At 39.7% G+C, this 23619-nt stretch overlaps 1 protein-coding gene across 2 annotated transcripts in view; it reads right to left on the bottom strand.

Moving 5' to 3' along the window:
- The window catches only part of TRHDE (thyrotropin releasing hormone degrading enzyme), a 222165-nt gene that overhangs the window by 55577 nt on the left and 142969 nt on the right, over nt 1-23619 (bottom strand). For both annotated transcript variants that reach the window (XM_021385190.1, XM_021385191.1), the window contains one exon: nt 1773-1861. In XM_021385190.1, coding sequence (XP_021240865.1) covers nt 1773-1861 — 89 coding nt within the window. The remainder of the gene's footprint in view (nt 1-1772; nt 1862-23619) is intronic.

The following is a 23619-nucleotide window of genomic DNA, read 5'->3' as shown; positions in this document are numbered from 1 at the left end:
TCTCACTTTAATGAGACGTAGCAAGTAAGGGAGAAAGTAACGAAAAAGAACAAGGATAATGGCAGCAGATCACAATGGCATTGATCTGCTACACTGGAAACTGATAACTTAGAAAGGTTCCTCTTTAATTTCTATGTAGCAGACACAACAAAATCATTGCTCACACTGGCCATCATTAATTGTTAATTTCTTGAAGGCATTCCAGTGGGAGTAAGTAGATCTTAAAAGAGTGGGTAGAGGTTTTATGATCTTGCTCCTTCACAGCACTCTTCAAGCAAAAGGCAACTGTGCAGATAAGTGATGTACTGAACTTTCAAGGCAGGAGTGAAGGGAAGCAGGCATCAAGGAGGCATCAGGAGTACAATCTAATGAGATGAGTTGAGAAGATCAACCCTCTCTGAAGTCGATGGGAATCTTTCTATTAACTTCAATGTGAGTTCACTTAAGTCCTAAAGGACAAGAATGGAGCAGGTCATTAAGGCAGACTGTGAAAGCTCGAAGAGTTTTTCAAGTATTCCTTAGGTGTTCATGTAAAGAAGTATGGCCAGTGCAAGATACTTATGCAAAGCAGGACAGCATCTTAGTATACTTTAACCAGAGTATGTTTCCCAGTTAAGAAAAGCACCCTGGTCCCAGGCACATTATTAAACCATTACATCAAACATGCTATATTCTAATGGGCTGCAAATGATCAGGGCAAAGGAACACACACTTTGTACCACTAGAAAGTTGGTTTATTCAGATTTTTACTAATCTTACACCATTCATCTCTGCTTCTGCTTGTTGCTAAGCACTATGTGACTACTACCTTTCTTGACTTATAAAAGAGAAAAAGGAAAAACACAGACACACATAGGTTTGACTCGTTCCTCTCTCTTGTTAAGTATCTGTTGAAGGGAAAGCTTTACAGCCTTTAATTTTACAAGAAAGGGTAAGTTCACCCTTTATAATTCATGTGTCATGGGGACATATGGCTATTTCTTTTCCCATCCTTATACTCATTTTACTTAAGTCTCCACATTTGTTTCCTCATCCACTCCAATTCCAGTCCAAAACTGCCAGCTGATGTAGCATGAACTGCTGAGGAAATAGAGAAATATTTCATGAAATCTTTACAGTGGGATTCCTTTTTTTAGATGACAAAAAAACACTGGTATCCAGCCCTAGCTGTTCTCAGGACAATAGCTATTATGATCGCGTAAGAATAGAGAAGGGAGAGAATAAGCAGTATGCAGAATAAGGCAATTTCAAGGTCCAGAATCTGGTTGTTTAATAAGAATACAAAATATTTGGGCAGATCAATAAGGAAACTTTTTAGCAACAGTAAATATTTCTTAGCCCTGGTTCAGACCATGGATTGGAGTTACAAAATGACAGAATTGTAAATATTTTGCATTTACTGAGTCATACTCATTGGATGCTTTGCTACAAAAATATTACATTTAACTTTCACAAATCAATAAATTGGATTACATTCATCAATAATTTGATACGTATTGCTAAATACAAAATATTTAGCACTTAAGTACACATTTCTATGTAAAAACTTTTCACTATACTGTCTAATATCTGTGATAATATAAATCTTGCTTGCTGCTTATCCTTCATTCCTCCTCCTTCCCTTCCCAATACTTCCTTAGTAATTCATTTCAGGTAGCTAAAATTGGTTGCAGAGCAACTAAACAATTATCTAGGATCAATTCCAAAGAAACAGTTGAGGAAAACACAAGTACGCTTTATGAGATTCCAGTGGGAGGAAAGTTTAGTTTTACCTGATTTGTTAGACACCCATATAATTGCCTCTGATGAGATGTGGCTCGTATTTCCTACTGCAATTGTTAATGGAATCTGCCACAAGTAGCTGCAAGACAAAGGAGGGGGAATCTAAGAACAAAAATACTGAACTGATTCTTCTCACAGCAATCAGGGATCATGTCAAAGAAATCAAAACACAATTTCAGTAGCAGCGTAAAGATGTGGATTCTAACAAGTTATTTTGATTTTGAAATGCATTTGCTATTAGCAGTAAAACAATGAAAAAGTCATTTTTTTTTAAAAAAAGGTATTTTACATTTTTCACACACTATCATTATATGAGGACTTTTTTGCAAGGCTTTCCTAATTTAACAAAAGACTTCACAGAAGAGGAAATAATGATATCCCATAGAATGAAGAAACCTTGTTAAATTTGCTTAGAAAGAGAGAACTTCCAGATAAAACATCCTTAGATTTATAAGGACTTCAAAGTTTAAAAATAACATACACATTTAGCAACTTCTTAAATAGCTACGATGGGCTTTCATAGCTGCTGGTTTATAAAAAAAAATGAACACAATCGATTCTCTGCTTCTGTGCACTGTTTGTTATCACTGATGCGTTCGCAAGCTGGACAAAACATGCTAAATGTGGATTTGGAGATAAGCTGGTATAATCACAACCACAACTTCCATCCAGGGTATCAAATTTTTTCTCATTTGGAATAAATGTTATAATTTACCTAAGTTTTTTTATAACATATTTATCTCAATAAACAGAAATTGACTGGATGAAGTCAATCTTTTAAGGCAGATGGAAAAGAGGAACTCTTGCATGTCTTCATCATTATCTACTCCCAAACTACTGTGAAAGAACAAACACCTCCCTTACAGGGCTGCTTTGTCATTTGGTATACTGAAGGAAGACACTCGGTAATGGTTTGTGTGATCCCTGTATCCAGGGAGTACATCTGCATTAACAAGGCAGTGCAGCAAGAAAATTGCTCCAACTCAGATATCACTGTAGGTTACTGCTTAGATACCAAATAAGTATATCACTTTAGACTGACAATTAAAATGGTGCAAAGATGAATGTGAGCAAGTTCTTGATGCCTACATCAGCTTCTTTGTTGCCATTACAGGGCATTGCAGATAGGCTACGGTACCTAAAAAATTAGGTTTGATCACATCTGCTCCACTGAACTGTAGGCACTACCCAACTGGGCCATAACCGGAGCCAGAGTGTGCTGGTCTGCAAGGACTGTGCCTGCAAGCATGCCTTTCATTCAGCACTGGGAATCACATGGGTCATGCAATGTGCAACACTGAACTCCATCTGTGCAGATTCAAAGAGAATCAATAGCTTACTTCAACAATTGCTATTCTCTCCAGGTCTCATCAATAACACAAGGATTATTTGCTTCTGTTATTTCAAAGGCCAGATTCAGCGTGAACTTCCATATATGGGTAACTCTGCACACTTCATGTGCACACACTGACAGCAGCCTTGTTCCAGGAGGTTTGGCTGTCAGATCTTGGGGTCAACGTCCTGTCCCAGCCTGGTCTCATCTCCATAGACCTGCCCAGTGACTTGGACTCCAGTCTGAGCCTGGCTGCCAGTCCATCCCTGTCCTGCTGGGGTCCTGGCTCTCAATGCCTTCACAAAGAGCCACCTTTCACTGAACCCTGATTCCTGACTCCTCAAGCATAGGGTTTTGCAGTATGCAAAACTGGACTATATACGCTGAGAAGCAGTTTTCAATACAGCAGTGATTCAGCAGAGAGGGAGAGATATTTGGAAAACTGCACAGCTGAAAGAGATATGAGTGACACTGGAAAGAAAACATGGCATTTATTGCCATATGGGAGAAGAAAAAATCTCAAGTGATTCTGGGTTGTTTGAATATAAGTATCATGACAAAGTGGGAAAACTAATTGATTGATTGATGCACCAAAGACACACTTCACGTGAGCACATGCTCTGGCAGATATTTTCTGGATAATTAAGCTGTGGCATCCTGTCCATCTCTCCTGCTGGAGATTACCAACCCCTATAGCACAGCCAACAGAAAAGGATGTCCACTGGTGCATTCACTCCTCCAGTTCTCAGTCTGGGGTCTTCACACAAAGTTTTCTTCACTGTTGACCTAACTAATATTTTGGACCCATGTTATGGTTTTGTGATTTTTGTTGTCGGTATTCCACATCATTACATCATGTAAGGTATGGGCAGTTAAAGAGTTAATTCCCTGGTTACTGCAAACTACCTTTTTTGGTGTGACTCTCTGAGGGGGAGGGGAGGAGGTGCACTCCCCAGGGGTCTTTGCGTTGGAGGGGAGGGGGTGAAGCCGCGTGGGAGACGCGGGGTCTGTTCCTTCCTGCCCGGCGGAGAAAGCACGTGGTCCTCCTGCAGTTTACTGTGTAAGATTTTCAGCCTGTAAACCCTCTATCATAATTCTACTAGCCTCATTTTGATATATTTAGTAAAATTAGTTGTTCCTCCTCAGATTGGTGCCGCTGTTTTTGTGTTAGATCCGCCTACGAGTCCCCTGCTTTTCCCCTCGTCCCTCTGTTTTCCCAGGGTGCGGCTCCGCGGCTTCTCTGCCGCTTTAGCCACCGGACTGCCCGGGGGCCAGCCCCTACTCGTCGGCAATTTTTTTTTTCCTTCCTCTTTTCTCGTTTTTTTTCTTTCGGGCCTGTCCCCCTTGTCACGGACACAGACCCTTAGATAATACCGTGACAACCCAGAACTGGACTAATAAGGCAAAAAGTGTATTCTGTTCCGATGCTTCTGTTACAGTGGTAATAACTTCTGGGTTCAACAAGTGAAGGCAGTCAGAAGATGCTGTAAAGTGATGCACTGCAGAATATGCACTACCCTCTTAAGTAGCTTATACTTTACGAAAAACATATAGTATATTAAGAGTCTTTCCTAGAAGTATTTTAGGAAATATATCATCTTTAAAAGCACATCCAGTTCTCAACAGTTAGGTCTCAAGAATGAAAAAGACACTGGCAGACTATGATCAAGAAAAATGAGGCAAAACTGAGCACAAAGCCGATAAATCATCTGAAAGGAAAGAACTTTGGTATATGAGAAATTTGAAAGAACTGCATTTGCATAGTATTTTTATGACTCTTGAGATAAAGACCTACTGAAAAAAACGTACACTACCAAATAAAAGATACTGAGAATTGCCTACATTGTTGATTTAAACACATATAAACATATACAGAAACGTGTACGAATATATACACAGACACTCATTATTTTGAGAAGGAACATCATAGAAAAATATTTTCTGTGCACTGCAATAACTATGCAGAGAAGAATTTCAAACTACCTTAGATTACTGTGTTACTTCCAATTAAGAAAACTCCCATAGAAATCTCTGAAAGGAGATTTTGCTATGGAACCGGAATCATGCAAGCCACACCTTCTCAGAAAATGTGTGGATTTAGTTGGGAAGATTAGTGTTGCCAGACTTAACTTTTGTATGTACCTCATCAAGATTTGGGAGCTCCTAATATTCTTACCACTCTCCAGAACATCTAAATCTCATCTTCTCGGTTACTGATTTACCAGGTGAACCGCAGATTTCCTTTCATTTGACCTCTCCAGAAGCCCATTTTTCCTCCTGTAGTGCTGCTCTTCTCTACATGTTTACCTGCTTTTTCCTTCCATTCATCTTCATTCTCAGAGAAACTTCTACTGCTGCTGCAGTAGAAGACTTAACTATTTTATTTATATGTAACAGAGATGTATCTGGCTCACCTTTCAAGTATCTTCGTTAGGATAACTTCTATATGCCATCTCTGAATGATCTGTGTGGACTATGTTCTCCATGTGTGACTTGGAAGAAGAAAACTTTTTTGCAGATTTACATTGGATTCTTCTAAATCAGAGAGGGAAGAGGTCCATTCACCTCTTCTCTTGTTTTGACTGGGAGTAGTAAACATTCTTTGATTATTCTGTTACATTCTGGGAGTACCACCAGTGTCTCCTATGTATGTGTGAGGGTTGGCCTGAAAGTAATGCCTCCTATTTTATTACATTGGCCCACAACATCAGAGGTGGATGCTGGTGGTATGACAGCAGAGCAGCAGTCTGACAGAATGGAGTCTGCCATGGGAGTATATATAAAGCAAAGGTGCGTAACTGAATTCCTCTATGCAGAAAAAATTACACTCACTGACATTCATCGATGCTTCTGAACATTTATGGAGGCCAAATAGTGGATCTGAGCATAGTGAGGTGGTGGGCAGTGCATTTCAGCAGTGGTGACGGCAATATGAAAGACAAGCCACATTCTGGACAGCTATGCATATTTTTATGAGTGTAGAATGCAGGCTCTTGATCACTGTTGGTGAAAATTCATTGCTAATGGTAGTGGTTGTGTTTAAAAATAGTGTTTTGTAGCTGACAATGTGCTTTATCAAAGTTTTATTTTGCTCTTTGTATTTCTTGTAGTTTCCATGGAAATAAATAGGAGGCATTACTTTCAGAGCAAGCTACTTATCTGACCAGGGGAAAAAAAAATCAGTGTTCTTCATTTTGCTGTCTGCTCCCTGCTCTGACAAACGAATTCCAGTGAAAATAATATCCAGTCTTGAAGTAGGGGGACTGGAAAAATCCATGTGGTCTTCCTATCCTCAGAAGTACATCTGCAAGAATTAGATGTCTGTCAAAGTAGCACACAGTCCCTGGGTGAAATGAAGTTAAGAAATGATGTGTCCAAACTGCCTGAGACATGTCAGGGCTTCAGAGACATCTGTATATAACGTCCCTCAGGATACAAAGTGGATTGCCTTAACAGGGAACTCATTGCAGATCTCCTAAATTTTGAAGAGTTACGGGCTATTTCAGAAAATTAAGGAGCTACTTCTAAGGGTGAAGAAGGAGGCATTTAAAATCTGAATAGATATGGTAAATATGAACTGTGTTGTACATAATACTATTCAGTCATATATGACAAGATGGAGGAGAGGGGAATACTGTTAAAAAGTAGTATAAAGGTTAACACAGGACAACATTCACAGTTAAAGGGAAAGCATTGGTACCTTTTGTATTTTTGGTAGCATCGTATCAATATATAATACCAAAGTGTGTTAGCATTTTGTTAGTATTTTCATTTAGTTTACACAATAATTCTGGGCAACTTGTTTCATTTAGCAACGCAAACTTGTAGCTGCCAAAATGCACATAATACCAGAGGCTAAATAATTATGTGCTGCTTGGATTACATAGATTTTTTTTTTCTTTAGGCTTACATTGTGACTAAATAGCCTGTATTGAGGTATTTTATCTTCTTCAGAAAATGATCATATTTGTGACAAGTTCTTGCTTACACCTTGACTTCCAACAGATAAGAACTGGGATCCCCTTGCAGGTAAATTCTGAGACCATTAAATATTAAGCAAGCATGTTTCACACTCCTGCCTGTGATAACTGGCAAATTTGGATTTTCAGTGGAACACTTAGTTAGCTTATTTTTACAGAGCTATGTAAAGCTTAAAAAGGGCAGTAGTTCATTTCATCAGCTGACAAAACAAAGATCCTGGGTCATTAAAGAAGAAAATAAAAGGCTCCTGGAGTTTCAGGTTTTATACATCTCTCCAACTGCTTTTCCACATTAACAAACAATTTTGCTGAGATATAAACCCATGTTTTCAAGAGACATCTTCCCAGTATCAGTTCTCCACCCACTGCCTGTAATGAATGCTGCATTTTTCTGATGACATTTCTCCTGCTTCCCCCGGACTCAAAGCTAACCAAAGAAGTTCAGTTGCTCGTAGTCATTACTCACAGAAAAATAAAGGTATCCACTCAATATTCAGAAGCCTATTATCATTGGCTGTATTATAAACAGTATGCAAGTAATATAATTGCTTTACATAAACAGAACTTTGTATGATTTAAAATACTATCATAGAATTTAACTAACCTGCTTTTTGAATGGGAGAGAAAGTGAACAATCACATCTCTCTTTATAACCTTGGGCTTTTACAGACTTCTACTCCTAAAGCCATCTATTTTTCTGGATTAAAGACTCTGGGTTAAAGTCTGTCCTATATACGGCAACTATACTTAACTCTCTTTGTTGACTGTCTCTTTGTTTTTTCTATTATACTCCTTTCCAGCTTAGAAAATAAGATGTCTTCAGCGTTTTGAAGGCAGGCCTACCATGGACTCAGTGTGTCATAATTCTTTATTCTTCTAACATTTCTTATACACTCTTTTCCTGGAGGCATTACAAGGCCAGACTGGATGAGGGTCTGAGCAACCTGATCTAACGGGTGGCAATCCTGCCCATGGCAGGGGGCTTAGAAATGCTTGATCTTTAAGGTCCCTTCCAATCCAAGCCATTCTATGAATCTGTAATTCTACGATTCTATCTTTCTACGAGTCTACAATAATAGTTACCACTGTTCTATTTAGGTGCTTGATGCTACCTACCACAGCTTCTTGATCGCCTTCCTGAGAGAGAATAGTTTTGAATCCATTGCTAAGCACCTAAGTTAGGACTGTTTTCTTCATATGTATCACTGTTACATTTATCAACATTGTTTCACTTGTCATTTTATCACCACGTCAACCAGCACTGAGGGATGCTGCTTCAATCTTAGTAATTGCCTCTTGTTTTTACTATCCTCACAGACCTCATATTACTGGAAAACTGGCAGCTTAATCTTTCCTGGCCTTTATCAATGAACAGCACCAACTTCAACATGGCTTTCTCAAGAATTTCATGTGTTATTGCCCTCCACTCACAAATTTAAACATTTAATTTCTCACTTCTTGCATTTTTGTCCAAACTGGGTTCTTTTGTCTTATCCCACTACAGATTACTTTCACCAGGATGCTTTATGAGAGAAACTGACTTCCAAAAATACATAAAGAACAGTTAAAATGACAAGAAGCCAGATCTATCCGGAAATAGAAGACATCTATTCATAGTTTTTGATTAAATACTTAGCTAGAGAACCAAAGGAGAAGAACTGTGACAAGGCAGAAAAACAGAACAATGCAGAGACTTCAGAAAAAAACACTATTTTTTCATACATCTAACAACAGAAGAACAAGGGACAAAATTAAAATGTTATGCACGAAAGTACGTTACGTGATCTTTCTCCTAGCAGGATATAGTAAGTATAATTATTTTAAAGAGTAGGGGCAATCAGGGAATTAAAACTTAGAATGATTTAGATGGAAAGGGACCTTAGGAGATACAACCTTCTGCTCAATTGTGCTAGCAGCACAGGAAAGCAGAGTTTCATTGTAGCTAGAACATAAGATGAAAGGAGAATACAAAAGCTATACTTTCAACTGCACTGCATGAAGTCAGTAAGGTCCAAATTTTGAGATGTGGCAAATGAGTTACCATCTGCTTTTTTTCCTAATCCTTTCTATTGCAAAGTGCATACAAAATGACGTTAAAAACAAATTGGACACCAAAATCTGTATGTACCTTCAAACAGTTTATTTGGCTGAGAAACAAAATTCTGAATTGTCCAAACTATTTGAGATTGGTAAAACAGAAATCATCTGTCTTCCATCAGCTGTCCTAGCGAAATCTCAGCCATCATTCTGCTGTGATTTCGTTTCTCTGGGTTAAATTCAGTTGTGATAGGTGGTATTACTGAGTTGTCGAAGCATTGAGCTGCCAGGGGACGAGCGATAAGGCACAACACCTACGGATGGTCCAGCTCATGTAAGAGGCAGCACAAGGTCAAACTACTTCAGAGCACCTCCAGTGGCACCAGTTACCTGCACAAGCAACTGAACTGGCCTCTCCATCTGCTCAATGTTGATAACTACACCTTCCACAATTAAATGTGAGTTTCCCTGAAAATGGTAAATTTTCAAAACAAAGCATCCCATGAGAAAGAGAAGTCTTCAACATATATTTTCCATGATAACGTTTAAAATGGTCATTGCTTAAACGTAACTACTGTTTTAAATAAAAACTTCCATTTCACTGATTCAAAATCTTGCCTTGAAATACATTAGAAGGACAACATAAAATAAAACTGAAATGTAAGGTACTGACATTACAGAACTGAAGTGAATTTTCTAAACTGTTTTTCCCTCAATCTTTGCTTTGATTTTTGTCCTGATTCAGTGCAGGGAAATGTTTTGATATGTTGAAAATTTCTGTGGGATGGGAATCCATTTCTTGCTCATCTACAACACTAACTAATCTTTGAAAAGTATTTTGAGAACATAACAATCTAAAATTGAAAGATATGCAAGGCATAAAAATAATTTAGAAGTATAAAGGATAAAAAGAACATCCAAGAGTAAAACTGGCTGGCTAAGACTCCTGCCTCCTTCCTTGAACAACCGAACCTTAATACCCAAAGTGCCTACCCCATCTTTTCAGTTAAAGACAGAACTGGTACATCCAGAGTGGCTGAAGCTGAGAAATGAGGAGTAAGGTCTGCTTGGCATTTGTTTCCCATTCTCATCTCTTCAGACAGAGAATGCTCAGATTTCATGTACACAAAGACATGATGCATGGGGAAGCAGTGCTGAGTCTGACAGGGCAACAACCTCCCAGAGAGGTCTTTGCCAATAGTCACGACTCTTTGAGCATATTATGATGCTGACAGGGGCATTTCCTACTGAGGGAATACCTCACTAGCCATCCTCTATTAGGATGTTAGCCATCCAACTGTTAGTATTTCAGAAACAAAAGAACACAGAAGCAAAGAAATGAAAAATGTGACATTTTGAAAGCGAACAAGTCTTACAGAACAAAAAGAAAACCAAGAATTAAAGATTTGTATTTTTGTTTCAGATGCATATTTGGCTGATTTGCAAGACAGGCACAGATAATGGCAGGAAGAAGAAGCATTCAACTGCAAAGCTGCGGAATTTCCTGACTAATAATCTTAAAACCTACTGTAAAATAAGGGACACAGAAAGTTTATAACTAGTGAACTAAAGGATAGCATGTAGTTTGGACACTACATTGGGATAGTAAAAAGAGAGTAGAGATCTCTCATTTTTTCTCCTTTCCAACACTACTGCTGCTTCTATTAGCAAGGCAAAAGAAGGCCTCAGTATTATACAGATTTTGAATATTAAGATAATAGAAGGTTGAAAGAAAAATTTTTTAAGGAAAACCTGAAAGTGCATTCAACTAATGTATGAAACTACAAGCCTTATTGCTGTGACACCTGGACACATCTATTACTAGGCTGAGAGCACAAGCAGAGGTAAGGCGGTGAGTGAGAAACAACTAAAGCTGCATAACAGCTTTAGAGCTTCTGTATACAGAAAGAGATTATACATTAAGCAGAATTCAGCAGTACTGGGGTAAAATTTTGTAAAACACTCATTCTTGACAGATAGTTTTGGGAATGGCAATTTAAAACATCACAGAGATTTTTTTTCAGGTTGTTATACAGTAGAGCATCTAATTCAGTAAAGAGTATTTCAGGTTTCAGGGGAAGATCATGTGAATATCACAAGAAATCATGTACTTTTCTTAAGCGTGATTCTACAGTGCGTTAGTTCTGTTTAATGGAAAAGAAGCCAATCATACATTCATGCTGTGAATATCATTCTCACAAGAAAGCAAAGATTTCATTAGATTTACTGTGTGCCAGCAAAGTAATTGTAGGCTGTGCCCAGAGGCACAACACAACAGAAAAGGATTTTATTCCCACTCACACAAGCATTACACATCCTACACTGTGCCAGAGTGTCAAGGGATTCCAAGAACTCAGTCAGCATGGATGATGGCAGATAGGAAGGGAAGGTAGCACTAACTCTGTAGGAAAGACAAATAAAAGATGAAAAATGGATCAAGGATAACAATTTGAAATAACTGACTACAGCTTGGAGCTTATTTACCAGTCATCTGGACATGTCCAGTGTTAACTCTTATGTTCAAAGCAACAAGAAGTAGGTGAAAAACACTGGCAAAAGTAACTGATTAAGACAGATTCCCTTACAAGTTGGATGAAACAGCAGACAACAGTAGACTTTTTAATCAAATAACAAGTCACAATTAGCCAACTTGAATTCTGAAAGGAAAAAACATAGGTTTTACTAACTGGAGAAAGCCTGCCTGTGTCTGAATTGTAGAGGACTTCCCCAGTACCAGTGGACGACAAAATGCCATTTAAAACAACATCAGAGAAGAAATGAAGACATCAGGACATGACAATGGTGCTACACTAACTGTGGGATGCATATCAGTAATTTTAGGGAGTTGAACAAAATTGGGAAAACATGGTGCTAAGGTTGGGATTCTTTTCCAGTTAGAAAAAGATTGCAGTAAAAAGACTGTGGAAGTGTTCATTCCAAGATTATCCTGGCCTATGCTAGGCAGACGCAATTCCAGCTCCTTTGCAAAAGCAAAGGATACTTGCTGAAAATAATAGGGCTGATGGATCTGAGTGAGCTCATCCACACTTTGACCTCAGAAGAGTTACAGACCTCACTTTTTGGAGAGTACCACAAGCTGTGAATTTTATTAGATGTGGAATTCATTGATGCTTCACAGATGACCAGAAATCAGTGGCTGGGTCTAACTACTTTTTCCATTTCAGATGGAAGTAAAACTTGAGGATTTGGAATGTATTCAAAATTGTGGGCCTGTTATCATTTTGAATATAAATTATACTTATCTCCATGCATGGAGGTGACTACGGATAATATTTGTAAGTTGGAGAAATTTTAAAATTGCATGACAGAGTGAATAAGAAGTTTATATTCTAGTCTTGAAAGATGCTAGCACTTTCGAGAAGACTTACTTCTGATAGTAAGCCTCTTTATTTGCAGTTCTGCCTCAATCCAGCTGCTAACTTTATATATTCTTCTATTATGTATGATTTCATTTAGAAATTCATGTTTAAAAAGGCAATCATATTGGTACATTGTAAAATAAGGCTTGATTGTTGTTTCTAAGAGAAACTATTTCTAGGATAGATAATGGATTGTGTGCTTTTTTTTTTTCCTGTGTAAAGATCAAAATACAAAAGTATGGAAGGAAAATGATTTTCACTGTCAATATGGTATTGCTGAAAGCACCAAACAGATCATGTACTTTAACACAATCATTGACACTAGAATTAATCTGTAGTCAGAGCAGTAATTAATACATTTAACAGCAACATATTAGAAATGCAGATTTTATGGTTCTCCTTCACACTGCCATAGACCTAATTATTCCTGGATTTTACAAGAATCTATGGAATACTTTTCAGCCATAAATAAGTACTACAGTTAGAACAGGGAAAACAATTTACATTCTTCAGGATTTTTAAGCCAAATATAATTCCCTTACCAGTGCAGTGAAACCACTAATTCCCACACATAAAGAAATGTTTCAGTGCCCTTAACACAATCATAAAAAAGCCTATGTGTGTCTCTGTGCTGCAGGATTGCCTTGTGACGAAAGCACATGTATTCTGTTAGAAAACAGCTGTGTGTCTTTAGCCATCCTAGAAAAACCCTACTCTCCCTTGGCCTGATAGCTTTTTAAGGGTCAAGGCAATTTAAATGAGTTAAATTCAATTACATTAGTCAATCTGAAAAGAATTATGTTGTCTGAAAATAATATACTACTATCTGATGATAATTACAATTACTGAATCAAAGAATCATTGATTGGCTTAGGTTGGAAGGGACCTTAAAGACCACCCAGTTCCAACCCCCTGCCATGGGCAGGGCTGCCAGCCCCACCCAACCTGGCCTTGAAGGCTTCCAGGTATGGGGCATCCACAGCTCCTCTGGGCAGCCTGTGCCAGTAGCTCACCACACTGAGTAAAACATTTCCACCTAACATTTAACCTAGATCTCCTCTCTTCCAGTTTAAAACCATTTCCCCTTAACCTATCACTATCAGACTGTAAAAAGTCAGTGTCCCTCCTCAAGTACTAGATGGTCGCAGTGAAGTCTCCCCAGAGGCTTCTCTTCTCCAGGCAAAACAAGCCCAACTCCCTCAACCTGTCTTCATAAGAGAGATGCTCCAGCCCTCTGATCATCTTTGCGGCTCTCCTCTGGACGCTCTCCAACAGCTCCACATCTTTCTTGTGCTGGGGACCCCAGGCTTGGATGCAGTACTGCAGATGAGGTCTCTCAAGGACAGAGTAGATGGGGACAATCTTCCCATTGAACCTTCTACAAAGTTATCTGTAGTTTTAGCTTAACATTTCATACCAAAACAAATTACAAACAAGATGGTAATAAATGTTAAGGGGCTCTTTAAAACTGACTCATTTCAGTGTCAGCACCAGTAGAGCACCTTACTGAATTTAGAAAAATGTTGTGGGCAAAGAACAAATACTACAAATTCTTTCTCCTCCCTACGTAACCTTTTTACATCAGAACACAAAAGACTTCATTTTTGAAAGTGACAAGCAATTTTGGGTGCTGAGTCAGAGACAGATAGAAAGAAGTTGGTTTTAAGCAGTTTTAAGTGTGTACTCCAACAGCTGCCTCTTTACCTTCAAGTAAAAGCTCCTGATCTCTCTCTCCAGCAGCCTGCGTTCTGTCTTGCACCACTGTAAAATGTCCTTGCAGAATTGCACACGTGGTGCTGACCATGTAACCCCCCGTCTCTGTGCTGTACTTTACTCAAGAACATACAGAATGCAGATCTGAGACAGCTGAAGATAATGATGAGTGGAAGGATGTTTTATGGGATGAGTAGGAACTGGTACTGCCTGTGATACCCTTGTCAGCTACAGGAATTTGAATAGCATTGTATCTATGTCTACGGTCCTCCAGGATGTTTTCAGCAACAGGTCCAAACGTTTTTTAGTGTATTCAAATGTTTGGCTTTGATTTTTCCTCAAAACATCATGAATTTAACCAAAATTAAAATATACTTCCTACAGCAGTTTCTGCTTCCTCAGTAAATCTCCCTAAGAGCCTCCCGCCAAAATATCTTCTCACTAAAATCTGAGATTCTATTATTGACCCTGAAGGTTCAAATACAGAGATAAATTCCTAATAACAGACTTTTTTTTCCCCTTAAGACCGCAAAAGGAAGAACTGGTAAAAAAGGAAGCATACAAGTTATTTCATGATGATGATGAGCTAAGAGGAACCTACATCTCTGATTTTACAAACCCAACAAAATATGACATTCATCCACCTTCAACATTCCCATTACCTTTCTGTCATCCATCTGCTGTCAGTGCTTTCTCCAGTCTGTTCTTTACTTCATTAAAGCCACCATCTTGACTGCCTTCATTTCCCTGGTTCTCTGCATTTGCCCAGTGCAGCCCCGCCATTTTAATGCTCCCTTTTGTTCCCCTTGAATCTTGGGCAGCTCTCCACTAACACTATCACCTCGACTCTTCAATTCATATCCCCATCTCGCTCTGAATTAAAATACGCTGCTTGCACTCAAGTACACACTCCTTCTCTCACCATGAAACTGATCTAATTAATGTGTGTTAATTAACCTGTTTGGGTATCTAGCAATTCCCAGGAGTTAATACAAGCAAATAAGATGAGGAAAGGGACATAGTCCATGGCGATAATAAAATACAACAGCAGCTTTTCACTGTCAGCCTAACTTTTGCCAGGATATGAGTGTTGCCACCACATAGGAAGCAATGACACAATATCCCAATTTTATCTTCTCTAGCATTCAGCAAATTATAACACTGAATGCTGCCTATATCCTGCACATCAGAGCAGCCTGGAAGTTTGCCTAGTGAAAGTGTTTCTCATAAATAGAAGCTGTGAAAAGGTTTAGGAAATAAAGTGTTAAATTAAAATTGGCATTTCTGAGATCTTTGCTAGCAGCAAAATCTTGCTTAAAATACATCAGCACAGAAAAATGCAGGAACAAATTTTAAAAGCACTCTCTATTCTGATTTAATAATAATGCTACAATGAGAAGAGTCTCTAAGAAAAAAAGGGGCAAAACAAAAGACTGAGGACCCTTCAAATCCTTCCAGAAGAAAATAAATAAATACAATTTGTGGCACTCTAAATGTGAGCTACAACTATTGGGCTAGCAACCGCAACCATCCAACAATAAGAGCCATGCTCCCACAGGTGCCTGAGGCAGACAGTGCTCCTCTGGGTCCCTTGCTGAAGCAGTGCTATGTCTGCTGGTTTCGAGGAGAAGGACTCTGTAATCACGGTGCTCTGCCAGGCTGTTGGGGTTAGGGACTGTCCCTAAACATACTGAAGGACAAAATCTGCTGATGTCATAGAGCTGTCCCATACACTAGTGCACACGTAAAATGAAGGAGCTCCCCATGCTTTTTCACTCCTCTGTAAGAATAAATACTTTCAAGTACCTGCTTGTCATGGTTTTATGATTTTCGGTTATTGGTATTCCACATCATAACATCATGTAGTGGATATACCTGGTTCTCAGAAGAGAAGGACTACTACAGTCCCCCACGGTACTTTGCTCCTCTGTTACCATTTTCCAGCCGGAGGGAAAAGATAAAAGCTCACAGTATAAAAACTTGCAGATCATGAGACCTCATCCTTTTTCCCGCCGTCTCTCATCTTGGCAGCACCTCGCTCTCCAGCCGTCTTATCGTTGGTAGTAGAGTAAGGCCTACCTTGATTTTGGGACATTCTCTCTCTCTGTATTGGATTTATCAGCTTAAATTGTAATTATATTGTACTATAGTGTGTTGTTTTGCATTCCAATATCTTATTTAGTAAATTAGTTTGTTTCTCCTCAGATTGTTGCCGCTGTTCTTTGCTCTCAGGGCCATCTCCCTACCCTTTTCCCCTTTCCCCTTTTCCCGGGACGTGGGCCCTTGGGTCCCCCGTCCCCTTCGTCACGGAATCGGGCCTAACGCCCGTAAACCGTTGACACTGCTTGACCAGAAAAAAAAAAAAAAAAAAAGGTTAAATCAGTATCTGGCTGCGTTCATGGACAGTCCTGTGCTTCACTAAGGCCTGTTGATTTTTTAATCTTTTTTTGATAATTCAGTTTCCTCTGTCTCTACTATACAAAGTACCACCTTCTCCCAGAGCCTCATTCCCTTCATTGTTCTTATAGCTGATAAAGAGACATTCAGGTTAGTCAAGATGAACCAGGGTACCACATCTACTCCCTAGGTAACAACACACAAGTGGTTTCCAGTAGAAATGCCGATATAAGCTTATTCTTTCATAGTGTAGTAAAAAGGAAAGGATCAACAAGAAAACACTCAAAGAACTTGGCCAAGAAGGTCAATGGCATCCTGGCTTGTATCAGAAATAGTGTTGCTAGCAGGGAAGTAATTGTCCCCCTGCACTCAGCAATGGTGAGGCCACACCTCAAGTACTGTGTTCAGTTTTGGGCCCCTCACTGCACGAAAGACATCGAGGTCCCGGAGCATGTCCAGAGAAGGGCAACAAAGCTGGTGAGGGGTCTGGAGCACAGGCCTTATGAGGAGTGGCTGAGGGAGCTGGGATTGTTCAGTCTGGAGAAGAGGAGGATCAGGGGAGACCTTATCACTCTCTACAGCTACCGGAAGGGAGGTTGTAGTGAGCTGGGGGTTGGCCTCTTCTCTCATGTAACTTGCGATAGGACGAGAGGGAATGGCCTCAAGTTGTGCCAAGGAAGATTCAAGCTGGACATTAGGAAATACTACTTTTCCAAGAGTGGTCAGGTACTGGAATGGGCTGCCCAGGGACGTGGTGGAGTCACCGACCCTGGAGGTGTTCAAGGAATGTTTAGATGTTGTGTCGAGGGACACGGTTTAGTGAGAACTATTGGTGATATGTGGACGGTTGGACTGGATGATCTTGTAGGTCCTTTCCAACCTTGGTGATTCTATGATTCTACAAACATGAAAAAATGGAAGATTAGAGAATATTTCCCAGAGATGGGGAGGCCTTTCCACTCTAGGAAAATATTTGGTAAATGAATCCTCTGCTTATAAAACAACATGGTCCATACTTCTGTTCCCTTTTATTACATAATTAATACTACATATGTTACATTATTCTATAACTGCTACAAGAAGATCTCAAAGATACTTATTAGCACTTGCCTTGTGCTCCTAACATTTTATGTTCAACCAACCCCTCAGCTGATAAGTGGACAGAGTATTTTCCCCATTTCTGTTCATTATAATGTCATGCCAATAAGTAAGAATACATACAGCAATATCTAAACACAGCTATGCTTTCACTATTCAAATAATTATCAGTAAAGGGGCAAGCACAGCCTTTTTCTGCAAAGCCTGCATATATGAGCTTTGTGTAAGAAATTCAGAAGAGAATTGAAGGGAAATAAATTCTGCAGTTTATCATTCATCTTGGAGTGGAGTGACTGCTAAGCAGCTCTGCTGCTAATTGTAATGCCTTTCAGTTGTTATTACTACATGGTGCTAGACGCAGTAGTCCATTTTTTTTGGTCATGTCCCAGTCTTGCACCATTCCACTAAGTTTTCCTTTGTCCAACCACATGGAGAAAGGCACCAAGGATTAATGTACTTCAGTGCATATGAATACCTTGTCTATATCCCAGTTTGTAACTTTCTCTTTTTTCTCTTTCCTCACAGCTAGCTTTATTCAGTGTCTAGCAAGACATTTCCCCTTGGTACCTTATCATGAACAAGCAAAGATTGGCTACAGAAATAGTGTGCGTGATAAGAACTCTATACAAGTTAATATTAGCTCAGCAACGTGAAATTAATTATACTGATACTATTGAAAAGGTTATTTCTCCACTTTTGAAGAGACAAGCTCTTCATATTTTTAAAATACAAAATATATTCATAACCAAAAAGCTTTGGTCTGCGCTTCAATACAGTGTATAAATGGCTTATGGATTTCATCAAAGCTGATTAGTTCATTGTCTAGACCATAGATTATTTTTCATAAGATTTCTTGTCATATCTGTGAGCCAGTCTTGTAATGATGGATGAGTCTGGTGTCTTAAAATCATAACATTCTCTGTCAGGAGGGAAAACCACTGAACCCTGTCAGATGGAATATCACCTCATCCCCTGTAGCCTCACATGATGTAAGAGAATAATGCATTCTCAGAGAGGTGTACATGAGTGCAGGATGGAACCTACACATACCAAAAGAATTGTTACTCAGGAGAAGGATATGAGCTATACATCTGTTATTGGAGTTTTAAATTTTTGCTTGGATAAACTGAAATCACAAAAAAATAAAACATAAACTGAATTGTTCTACTGCAGACTTCGATGTTTAAAATAAAGCTCAGTGACTTTGCCCTTTCTGAAGAATGTTATTCCTAGAAATGGTGTCTGCCATTGTTAGCTTTTTTCTTCATAAAATTAGAATGCTTATGATGCAAAGGTATGAATGTCAAGAAAAATCTATGCTCAGTTTGCAAAGAAGTGAAACTGTATACCTTCTGTAATTCCAAGCTAAGCATTAGAGCTTGGAATGCCATACAGTCAATTCTAGGCACACGAATAAATCACAGTAGATGCATATGGGTGTATCTTGAAACACACTTGTCTGCAGTTACAGAGAGACAACAATTTCAATAATACACAATATGGAAAAATCAACTATATTTAATCATTCTCTTCCTTAGTAAAATTAAAGACATTTACAGTAATGGATTAGCAGTAAGACTCTGTCAAAGGTATCAACAGTTTTTATTTTAACTATATCTCATTCAGAAAAAAACTGCCTGCTTGTGTATGTGCCTCTGTATGATTTCAGGAAAAAAATGAAATGCACTATTTCGAATTTCATTTTAATAGTTAATTGCTGCATAAATATATAGCAGGTACAAAAGCACAGAGATTTTATAAAAGTTGTATAATTCTGAATATTCATTTACCTCTTTATTTCCATTTCTTATGCAAATCCATCTGAAAAACCTACTCTAAACCAACTCTTTCACAGAATCATAGAATCATAGAATTACCTGAGCTGGAAGGGACCCACAAGGATCACTGAGTCCAATTCCTGGCTCTACACAGGACCTCCAAAAATCCAAACCCTATGCCAAGGAGTGTTCTCCAAACACTGCTTTAACTACGGCAGCTTGGGGCCGAGCCCACTGCCCTGGGCAGCCTGTTCCATGCCCACCACCCTCTGGTGCAGAACCTTTCCCTAATCCCCACTCGACCCTCCCCTGACACAGCTCCATGCCGTTCCCTCGGGCCCTGTTGCTGTCACATAGAGCAGAGCTCAGTGCTGCCCTCCATTCCCTGTGAGGAGCTGCAGCTGCCATGAGGCCTCCTCTCAGCTCCTCTGTTCTGGGCTGGACAAACACAGCGACTTCAGCTCCTCCTCATATGTCTTGCTGTCTAGGCCTTTCCCCAGTTTTGTATCCTCTACTGGATGCTCTCTAATAGTTTTACATCTTTTTTTATCATTGTGCTGCCTAAAGCTTTCTAAAGGAAGGCAATATTAAATTTGCCTAGAAAGGGACTTAACAGCATTGCTCTGAAGGTAACAGTACTGACAGAATCACAGACTCACAGAATTGCAGGGGTTGGAAGGGAGCTCCAGAGATCACTGAGTCCAAACTCCCTGCCAAAGCAGGTACCTTACGATAGTTTGCACAGGTAGGCATCGAAACGGGTCTTGACTATCTCCGAAGAAAGAGACTCAGAACCTCTCAAGGCAACCTGTTCCACATCTCCGTAACCCTTGCTGCAAATAAGTTCTTTGCATGTTTGTATGAAACTTCCTATGTTCAAGTTTTAGGCCACAACTCCTAGTCCTATTGCTACTCATCACCAAGAAGAGCCTGGCTTCATCCATTTGCCTCGCTCCCCACTTTAGATATTTATAAACATTAATCAGATCCCCTCTCAGTCTTCTTTTCCCCATGCTGAACAGACCCAGGTCTCCCAACCTTTCCTCACATGGGAGATGATCCAGGCCCTTTATCATCTTTCTCACCCTCCAATGGACTCCTTCTTGGAAATATCTTTTTTGAACTAAGAAGCCCAGAACTGGACACAATATTCCAAATGTAGCCTCTTCAGGGTGGAGTAGAAGGGGAGGATCACCTTCCTCCACTTGCTGGCCGTGCTCCTTTTAATGCACCCATTTATTGCTGTGCCATGCTAAACTACAACCCCACCTCTGGATAATGTATGACTGTGTGGCAGATACACGCTTTAAGAGCCTTCCCTCGAGCCTTCCAGTACATATTGTGCTGTCTATTTAGATGATAAACTCCTAGAAAGGCTTGCACCAGTACATTTTGCTGTGTTTTGTTCAGCTCTAGTATTTACAGTGTTTAAAATTATAATCATGATTAATCCAGTGATAAACTATCCTAAGGAAGTCAATGTCAAATGTTCTGCAAGAGCAGGGCCCCGAATGTGGCATAAATGCAATCTGCTCCCCACTATTCGCAGTGACTATTATGGCTCCCCAGGAAGCCATGCATCTAAGGCTGAATTCATGGGTCACTTAGGGAAGCTGAACACTGACTTTACCGGACTAAGAGGTAGGTTGCTGATACATAACCCCCAAGCCTGCAGCCTCTCATTATATACATCTCTGTGCTTCCCACAACACCTATCTGGGCTACCTGGTCCCACCAAACTTTTGAAACTCCCTGACCATAATGACCTGCAGACTCAGCCAGAATGCTGCACTGAGTGCCCATCAAAGTCTTGTTTCAATTCCAGTTATTGCCCCACATGGTGTACTTGCAGAAAAACTAGCCCCTTTTATCATTTCACACAAGAACCAGTTCTTGCAAAGTTAGAAAACGAACAGGAGTAATATATCATGAATTATCAAATGACATCCCATTAATGTGATTTTCCCCCGTCTACCAGTTTCACAAGAATCGAAAAAACAGTGACTTTTTCAATGAAAAATAAAAAAGAACAGAACAACAACAACAAAAAGAACTGCCACTGCTGACAGAAAGATTAAATTTATTTTCTGTCTGTCAATCTTGCTTTTCCACTTAATTTGATGGTAGGAAAGGACATTTAAAGACACAAGGGCATTGTGCATATCAAATCACATGTGCACCAGTGAATGGTAAGCTCATTTTTCTAACACCTTAGACTCTTATTTATAACTAAGCCAGAGGACTTTAATATAAAATGGTGAGTGATTTCTGAGAGATGAATGGAATAGAAAAGTTTCATCTTTTGCTAAAAGCATATGACTCCTGCTCTTTGGTATTTATATTTAAGTAAAATGACTTTCAAATAACTAACTGGGAGGTAGCAAACTAGCTCCATCATTTAACTACCTGCAGTAAACATTTAATCTCCAAAGCCTTCCTTAGGCTAGGGACTTCCTCTCACTTGTGGTTAGAATACCATGGAAGCACAGAAAAAAACAAATCTGAGGCAAGAAGAAAACAGTAAACAGACTTACCAAAGAAGATGCACATATGTATTGTATTGTCTACTTGGATAATAAACTCCTGGCAGAGCCCATTCTGATACCTTCTTTTTCTGTGCTCTATATTGCACTGAATTTCACATTGTTTAGAAGTTACAATTGTAATACAATTTTTAAGCAAAATCACCTAAGAAACTCAGCATACCTTTCTCTGTTGGTGCAGAACACTACCCATCCACGTTATCTCCAAATACAGTTTGAGGTTTCATAAAAAGAAATGCCAGTTGCTTATGGTGGGTGACTCTCTTTTAAAAGTGACCGAGGCTCCCCTCTGCCAGCCTGACAGGGAGTCTCAAGACTTCTGCTGCCTCCCAGAGCCAAGATCCAAAACACTGCTGAAAGGGTGCCACAGTTCATCAAGAGCACAGACTACTATCCCCTGTTGCTGTTCCATGTGGGAACAAACAATGCTGGAAGGCAGAATGTAAGAAGAATCAAAGAAGACTATAAAGCCCTGGGAGAACAAGTGAAAAACATTTCAGCCTAAGTTATCTTCCACATTTTATCAGTTGGAGGAAGGAGGGAAGCCAGGAAGAGATGCATAATACACATCAATTCCTTGCTATGTGGCTGGTGCCATCGTAAAGGTTTGGGGTTTTATGACAATGGGACCTTCTACGAAGATTATAATCTGTTAGGGAGGGATGGAGTCAGCCTGTCTAGAAGGGGCAGGGCAATTTTTGGGAACAGGCTGGCTAACCTAGTGAAGTGCGCTTTAAACTGAAGAAATTGAAAAGTGGGGTCCATTATGGCAGTGCTCATGCCATTGCAACAGACTGAGGAATGAGCCAAGACAATAGTAACAAATGTTTCTTAGCTGCCTCTAATGACAAAAGCCAGAAGGCCAGCCACCTCAAGAGGGAGTATGTGAAATCTTCCAGTATCCCTCTAGGGATACCTGCACCCTCTTCCCTGAAGTGCCTGTATACTAATGCACACAGCATGGGAAATAAACTGGAAGAACTAGAGACGTGTGCAGTCACAGAGCCATGATCTCATTGCGATCATGGAGACATGGTGGGACAGCTTGCATGACTGGAATGTTGTCATGGATGGCTATGACCTTTTTAAGAGTGACAGGCTGGTGAGGTGAAATCTCTAGGTAGACTACCTAGACTTCAGCAAAACCTTTGACATTGTCTCCCACAGTATTCTCCTAGAAAAGCTGGGAGCCTGTGGCTTGGACAGGTACACTCTTTGCTGGGTAAAGAACTGGCTGGATGTCTGGGCCCAGAGAGTGGTGGTGAATGGAGTTAAATCGAGCTGGTGACCAGTCACAAGTGGTGTTTCCCAGTGGTCGATATTGAGGCCTGTCCTGTTTGAGTCACCATCCCTGGAAGTGTTCAAGAAACATTTAGATGTTGTACTAAGGGACACGGTTTAGTGGGGAAATATTGGTGGTAGGTGGACGGTTGGACAGGTTGACCTTGGCGGTTTTTTCCAACCTTGGTGATTCTATGATTCTATGAGATGGTGGAGTTGCTCTTTATGTGAGAGAGCAACTAGAACGTATCAAGCCCCACCTGGGGGACAACGATGATGGAGTGGAGAGATTGTAAG

The sequence above is a fragment of the Numida meleagris genome, chromosome 1 (assembly GCF_002078875.1).
Source record: "Numida meleagris isolate 19003 breed g44 Domestic line chromosome 1, NumMel1.0, whole genome shotgun sequence".
NCBI classification, from domain to species: domain Eukaryota; kingdom Metazoa; phylum Chordata; class Aves; order Galliformes; family Numididae; genus Numida; species Numida meleagris.
This window is presented reverse-complemented; position numbering and strand designations above follow the sequence as displayed.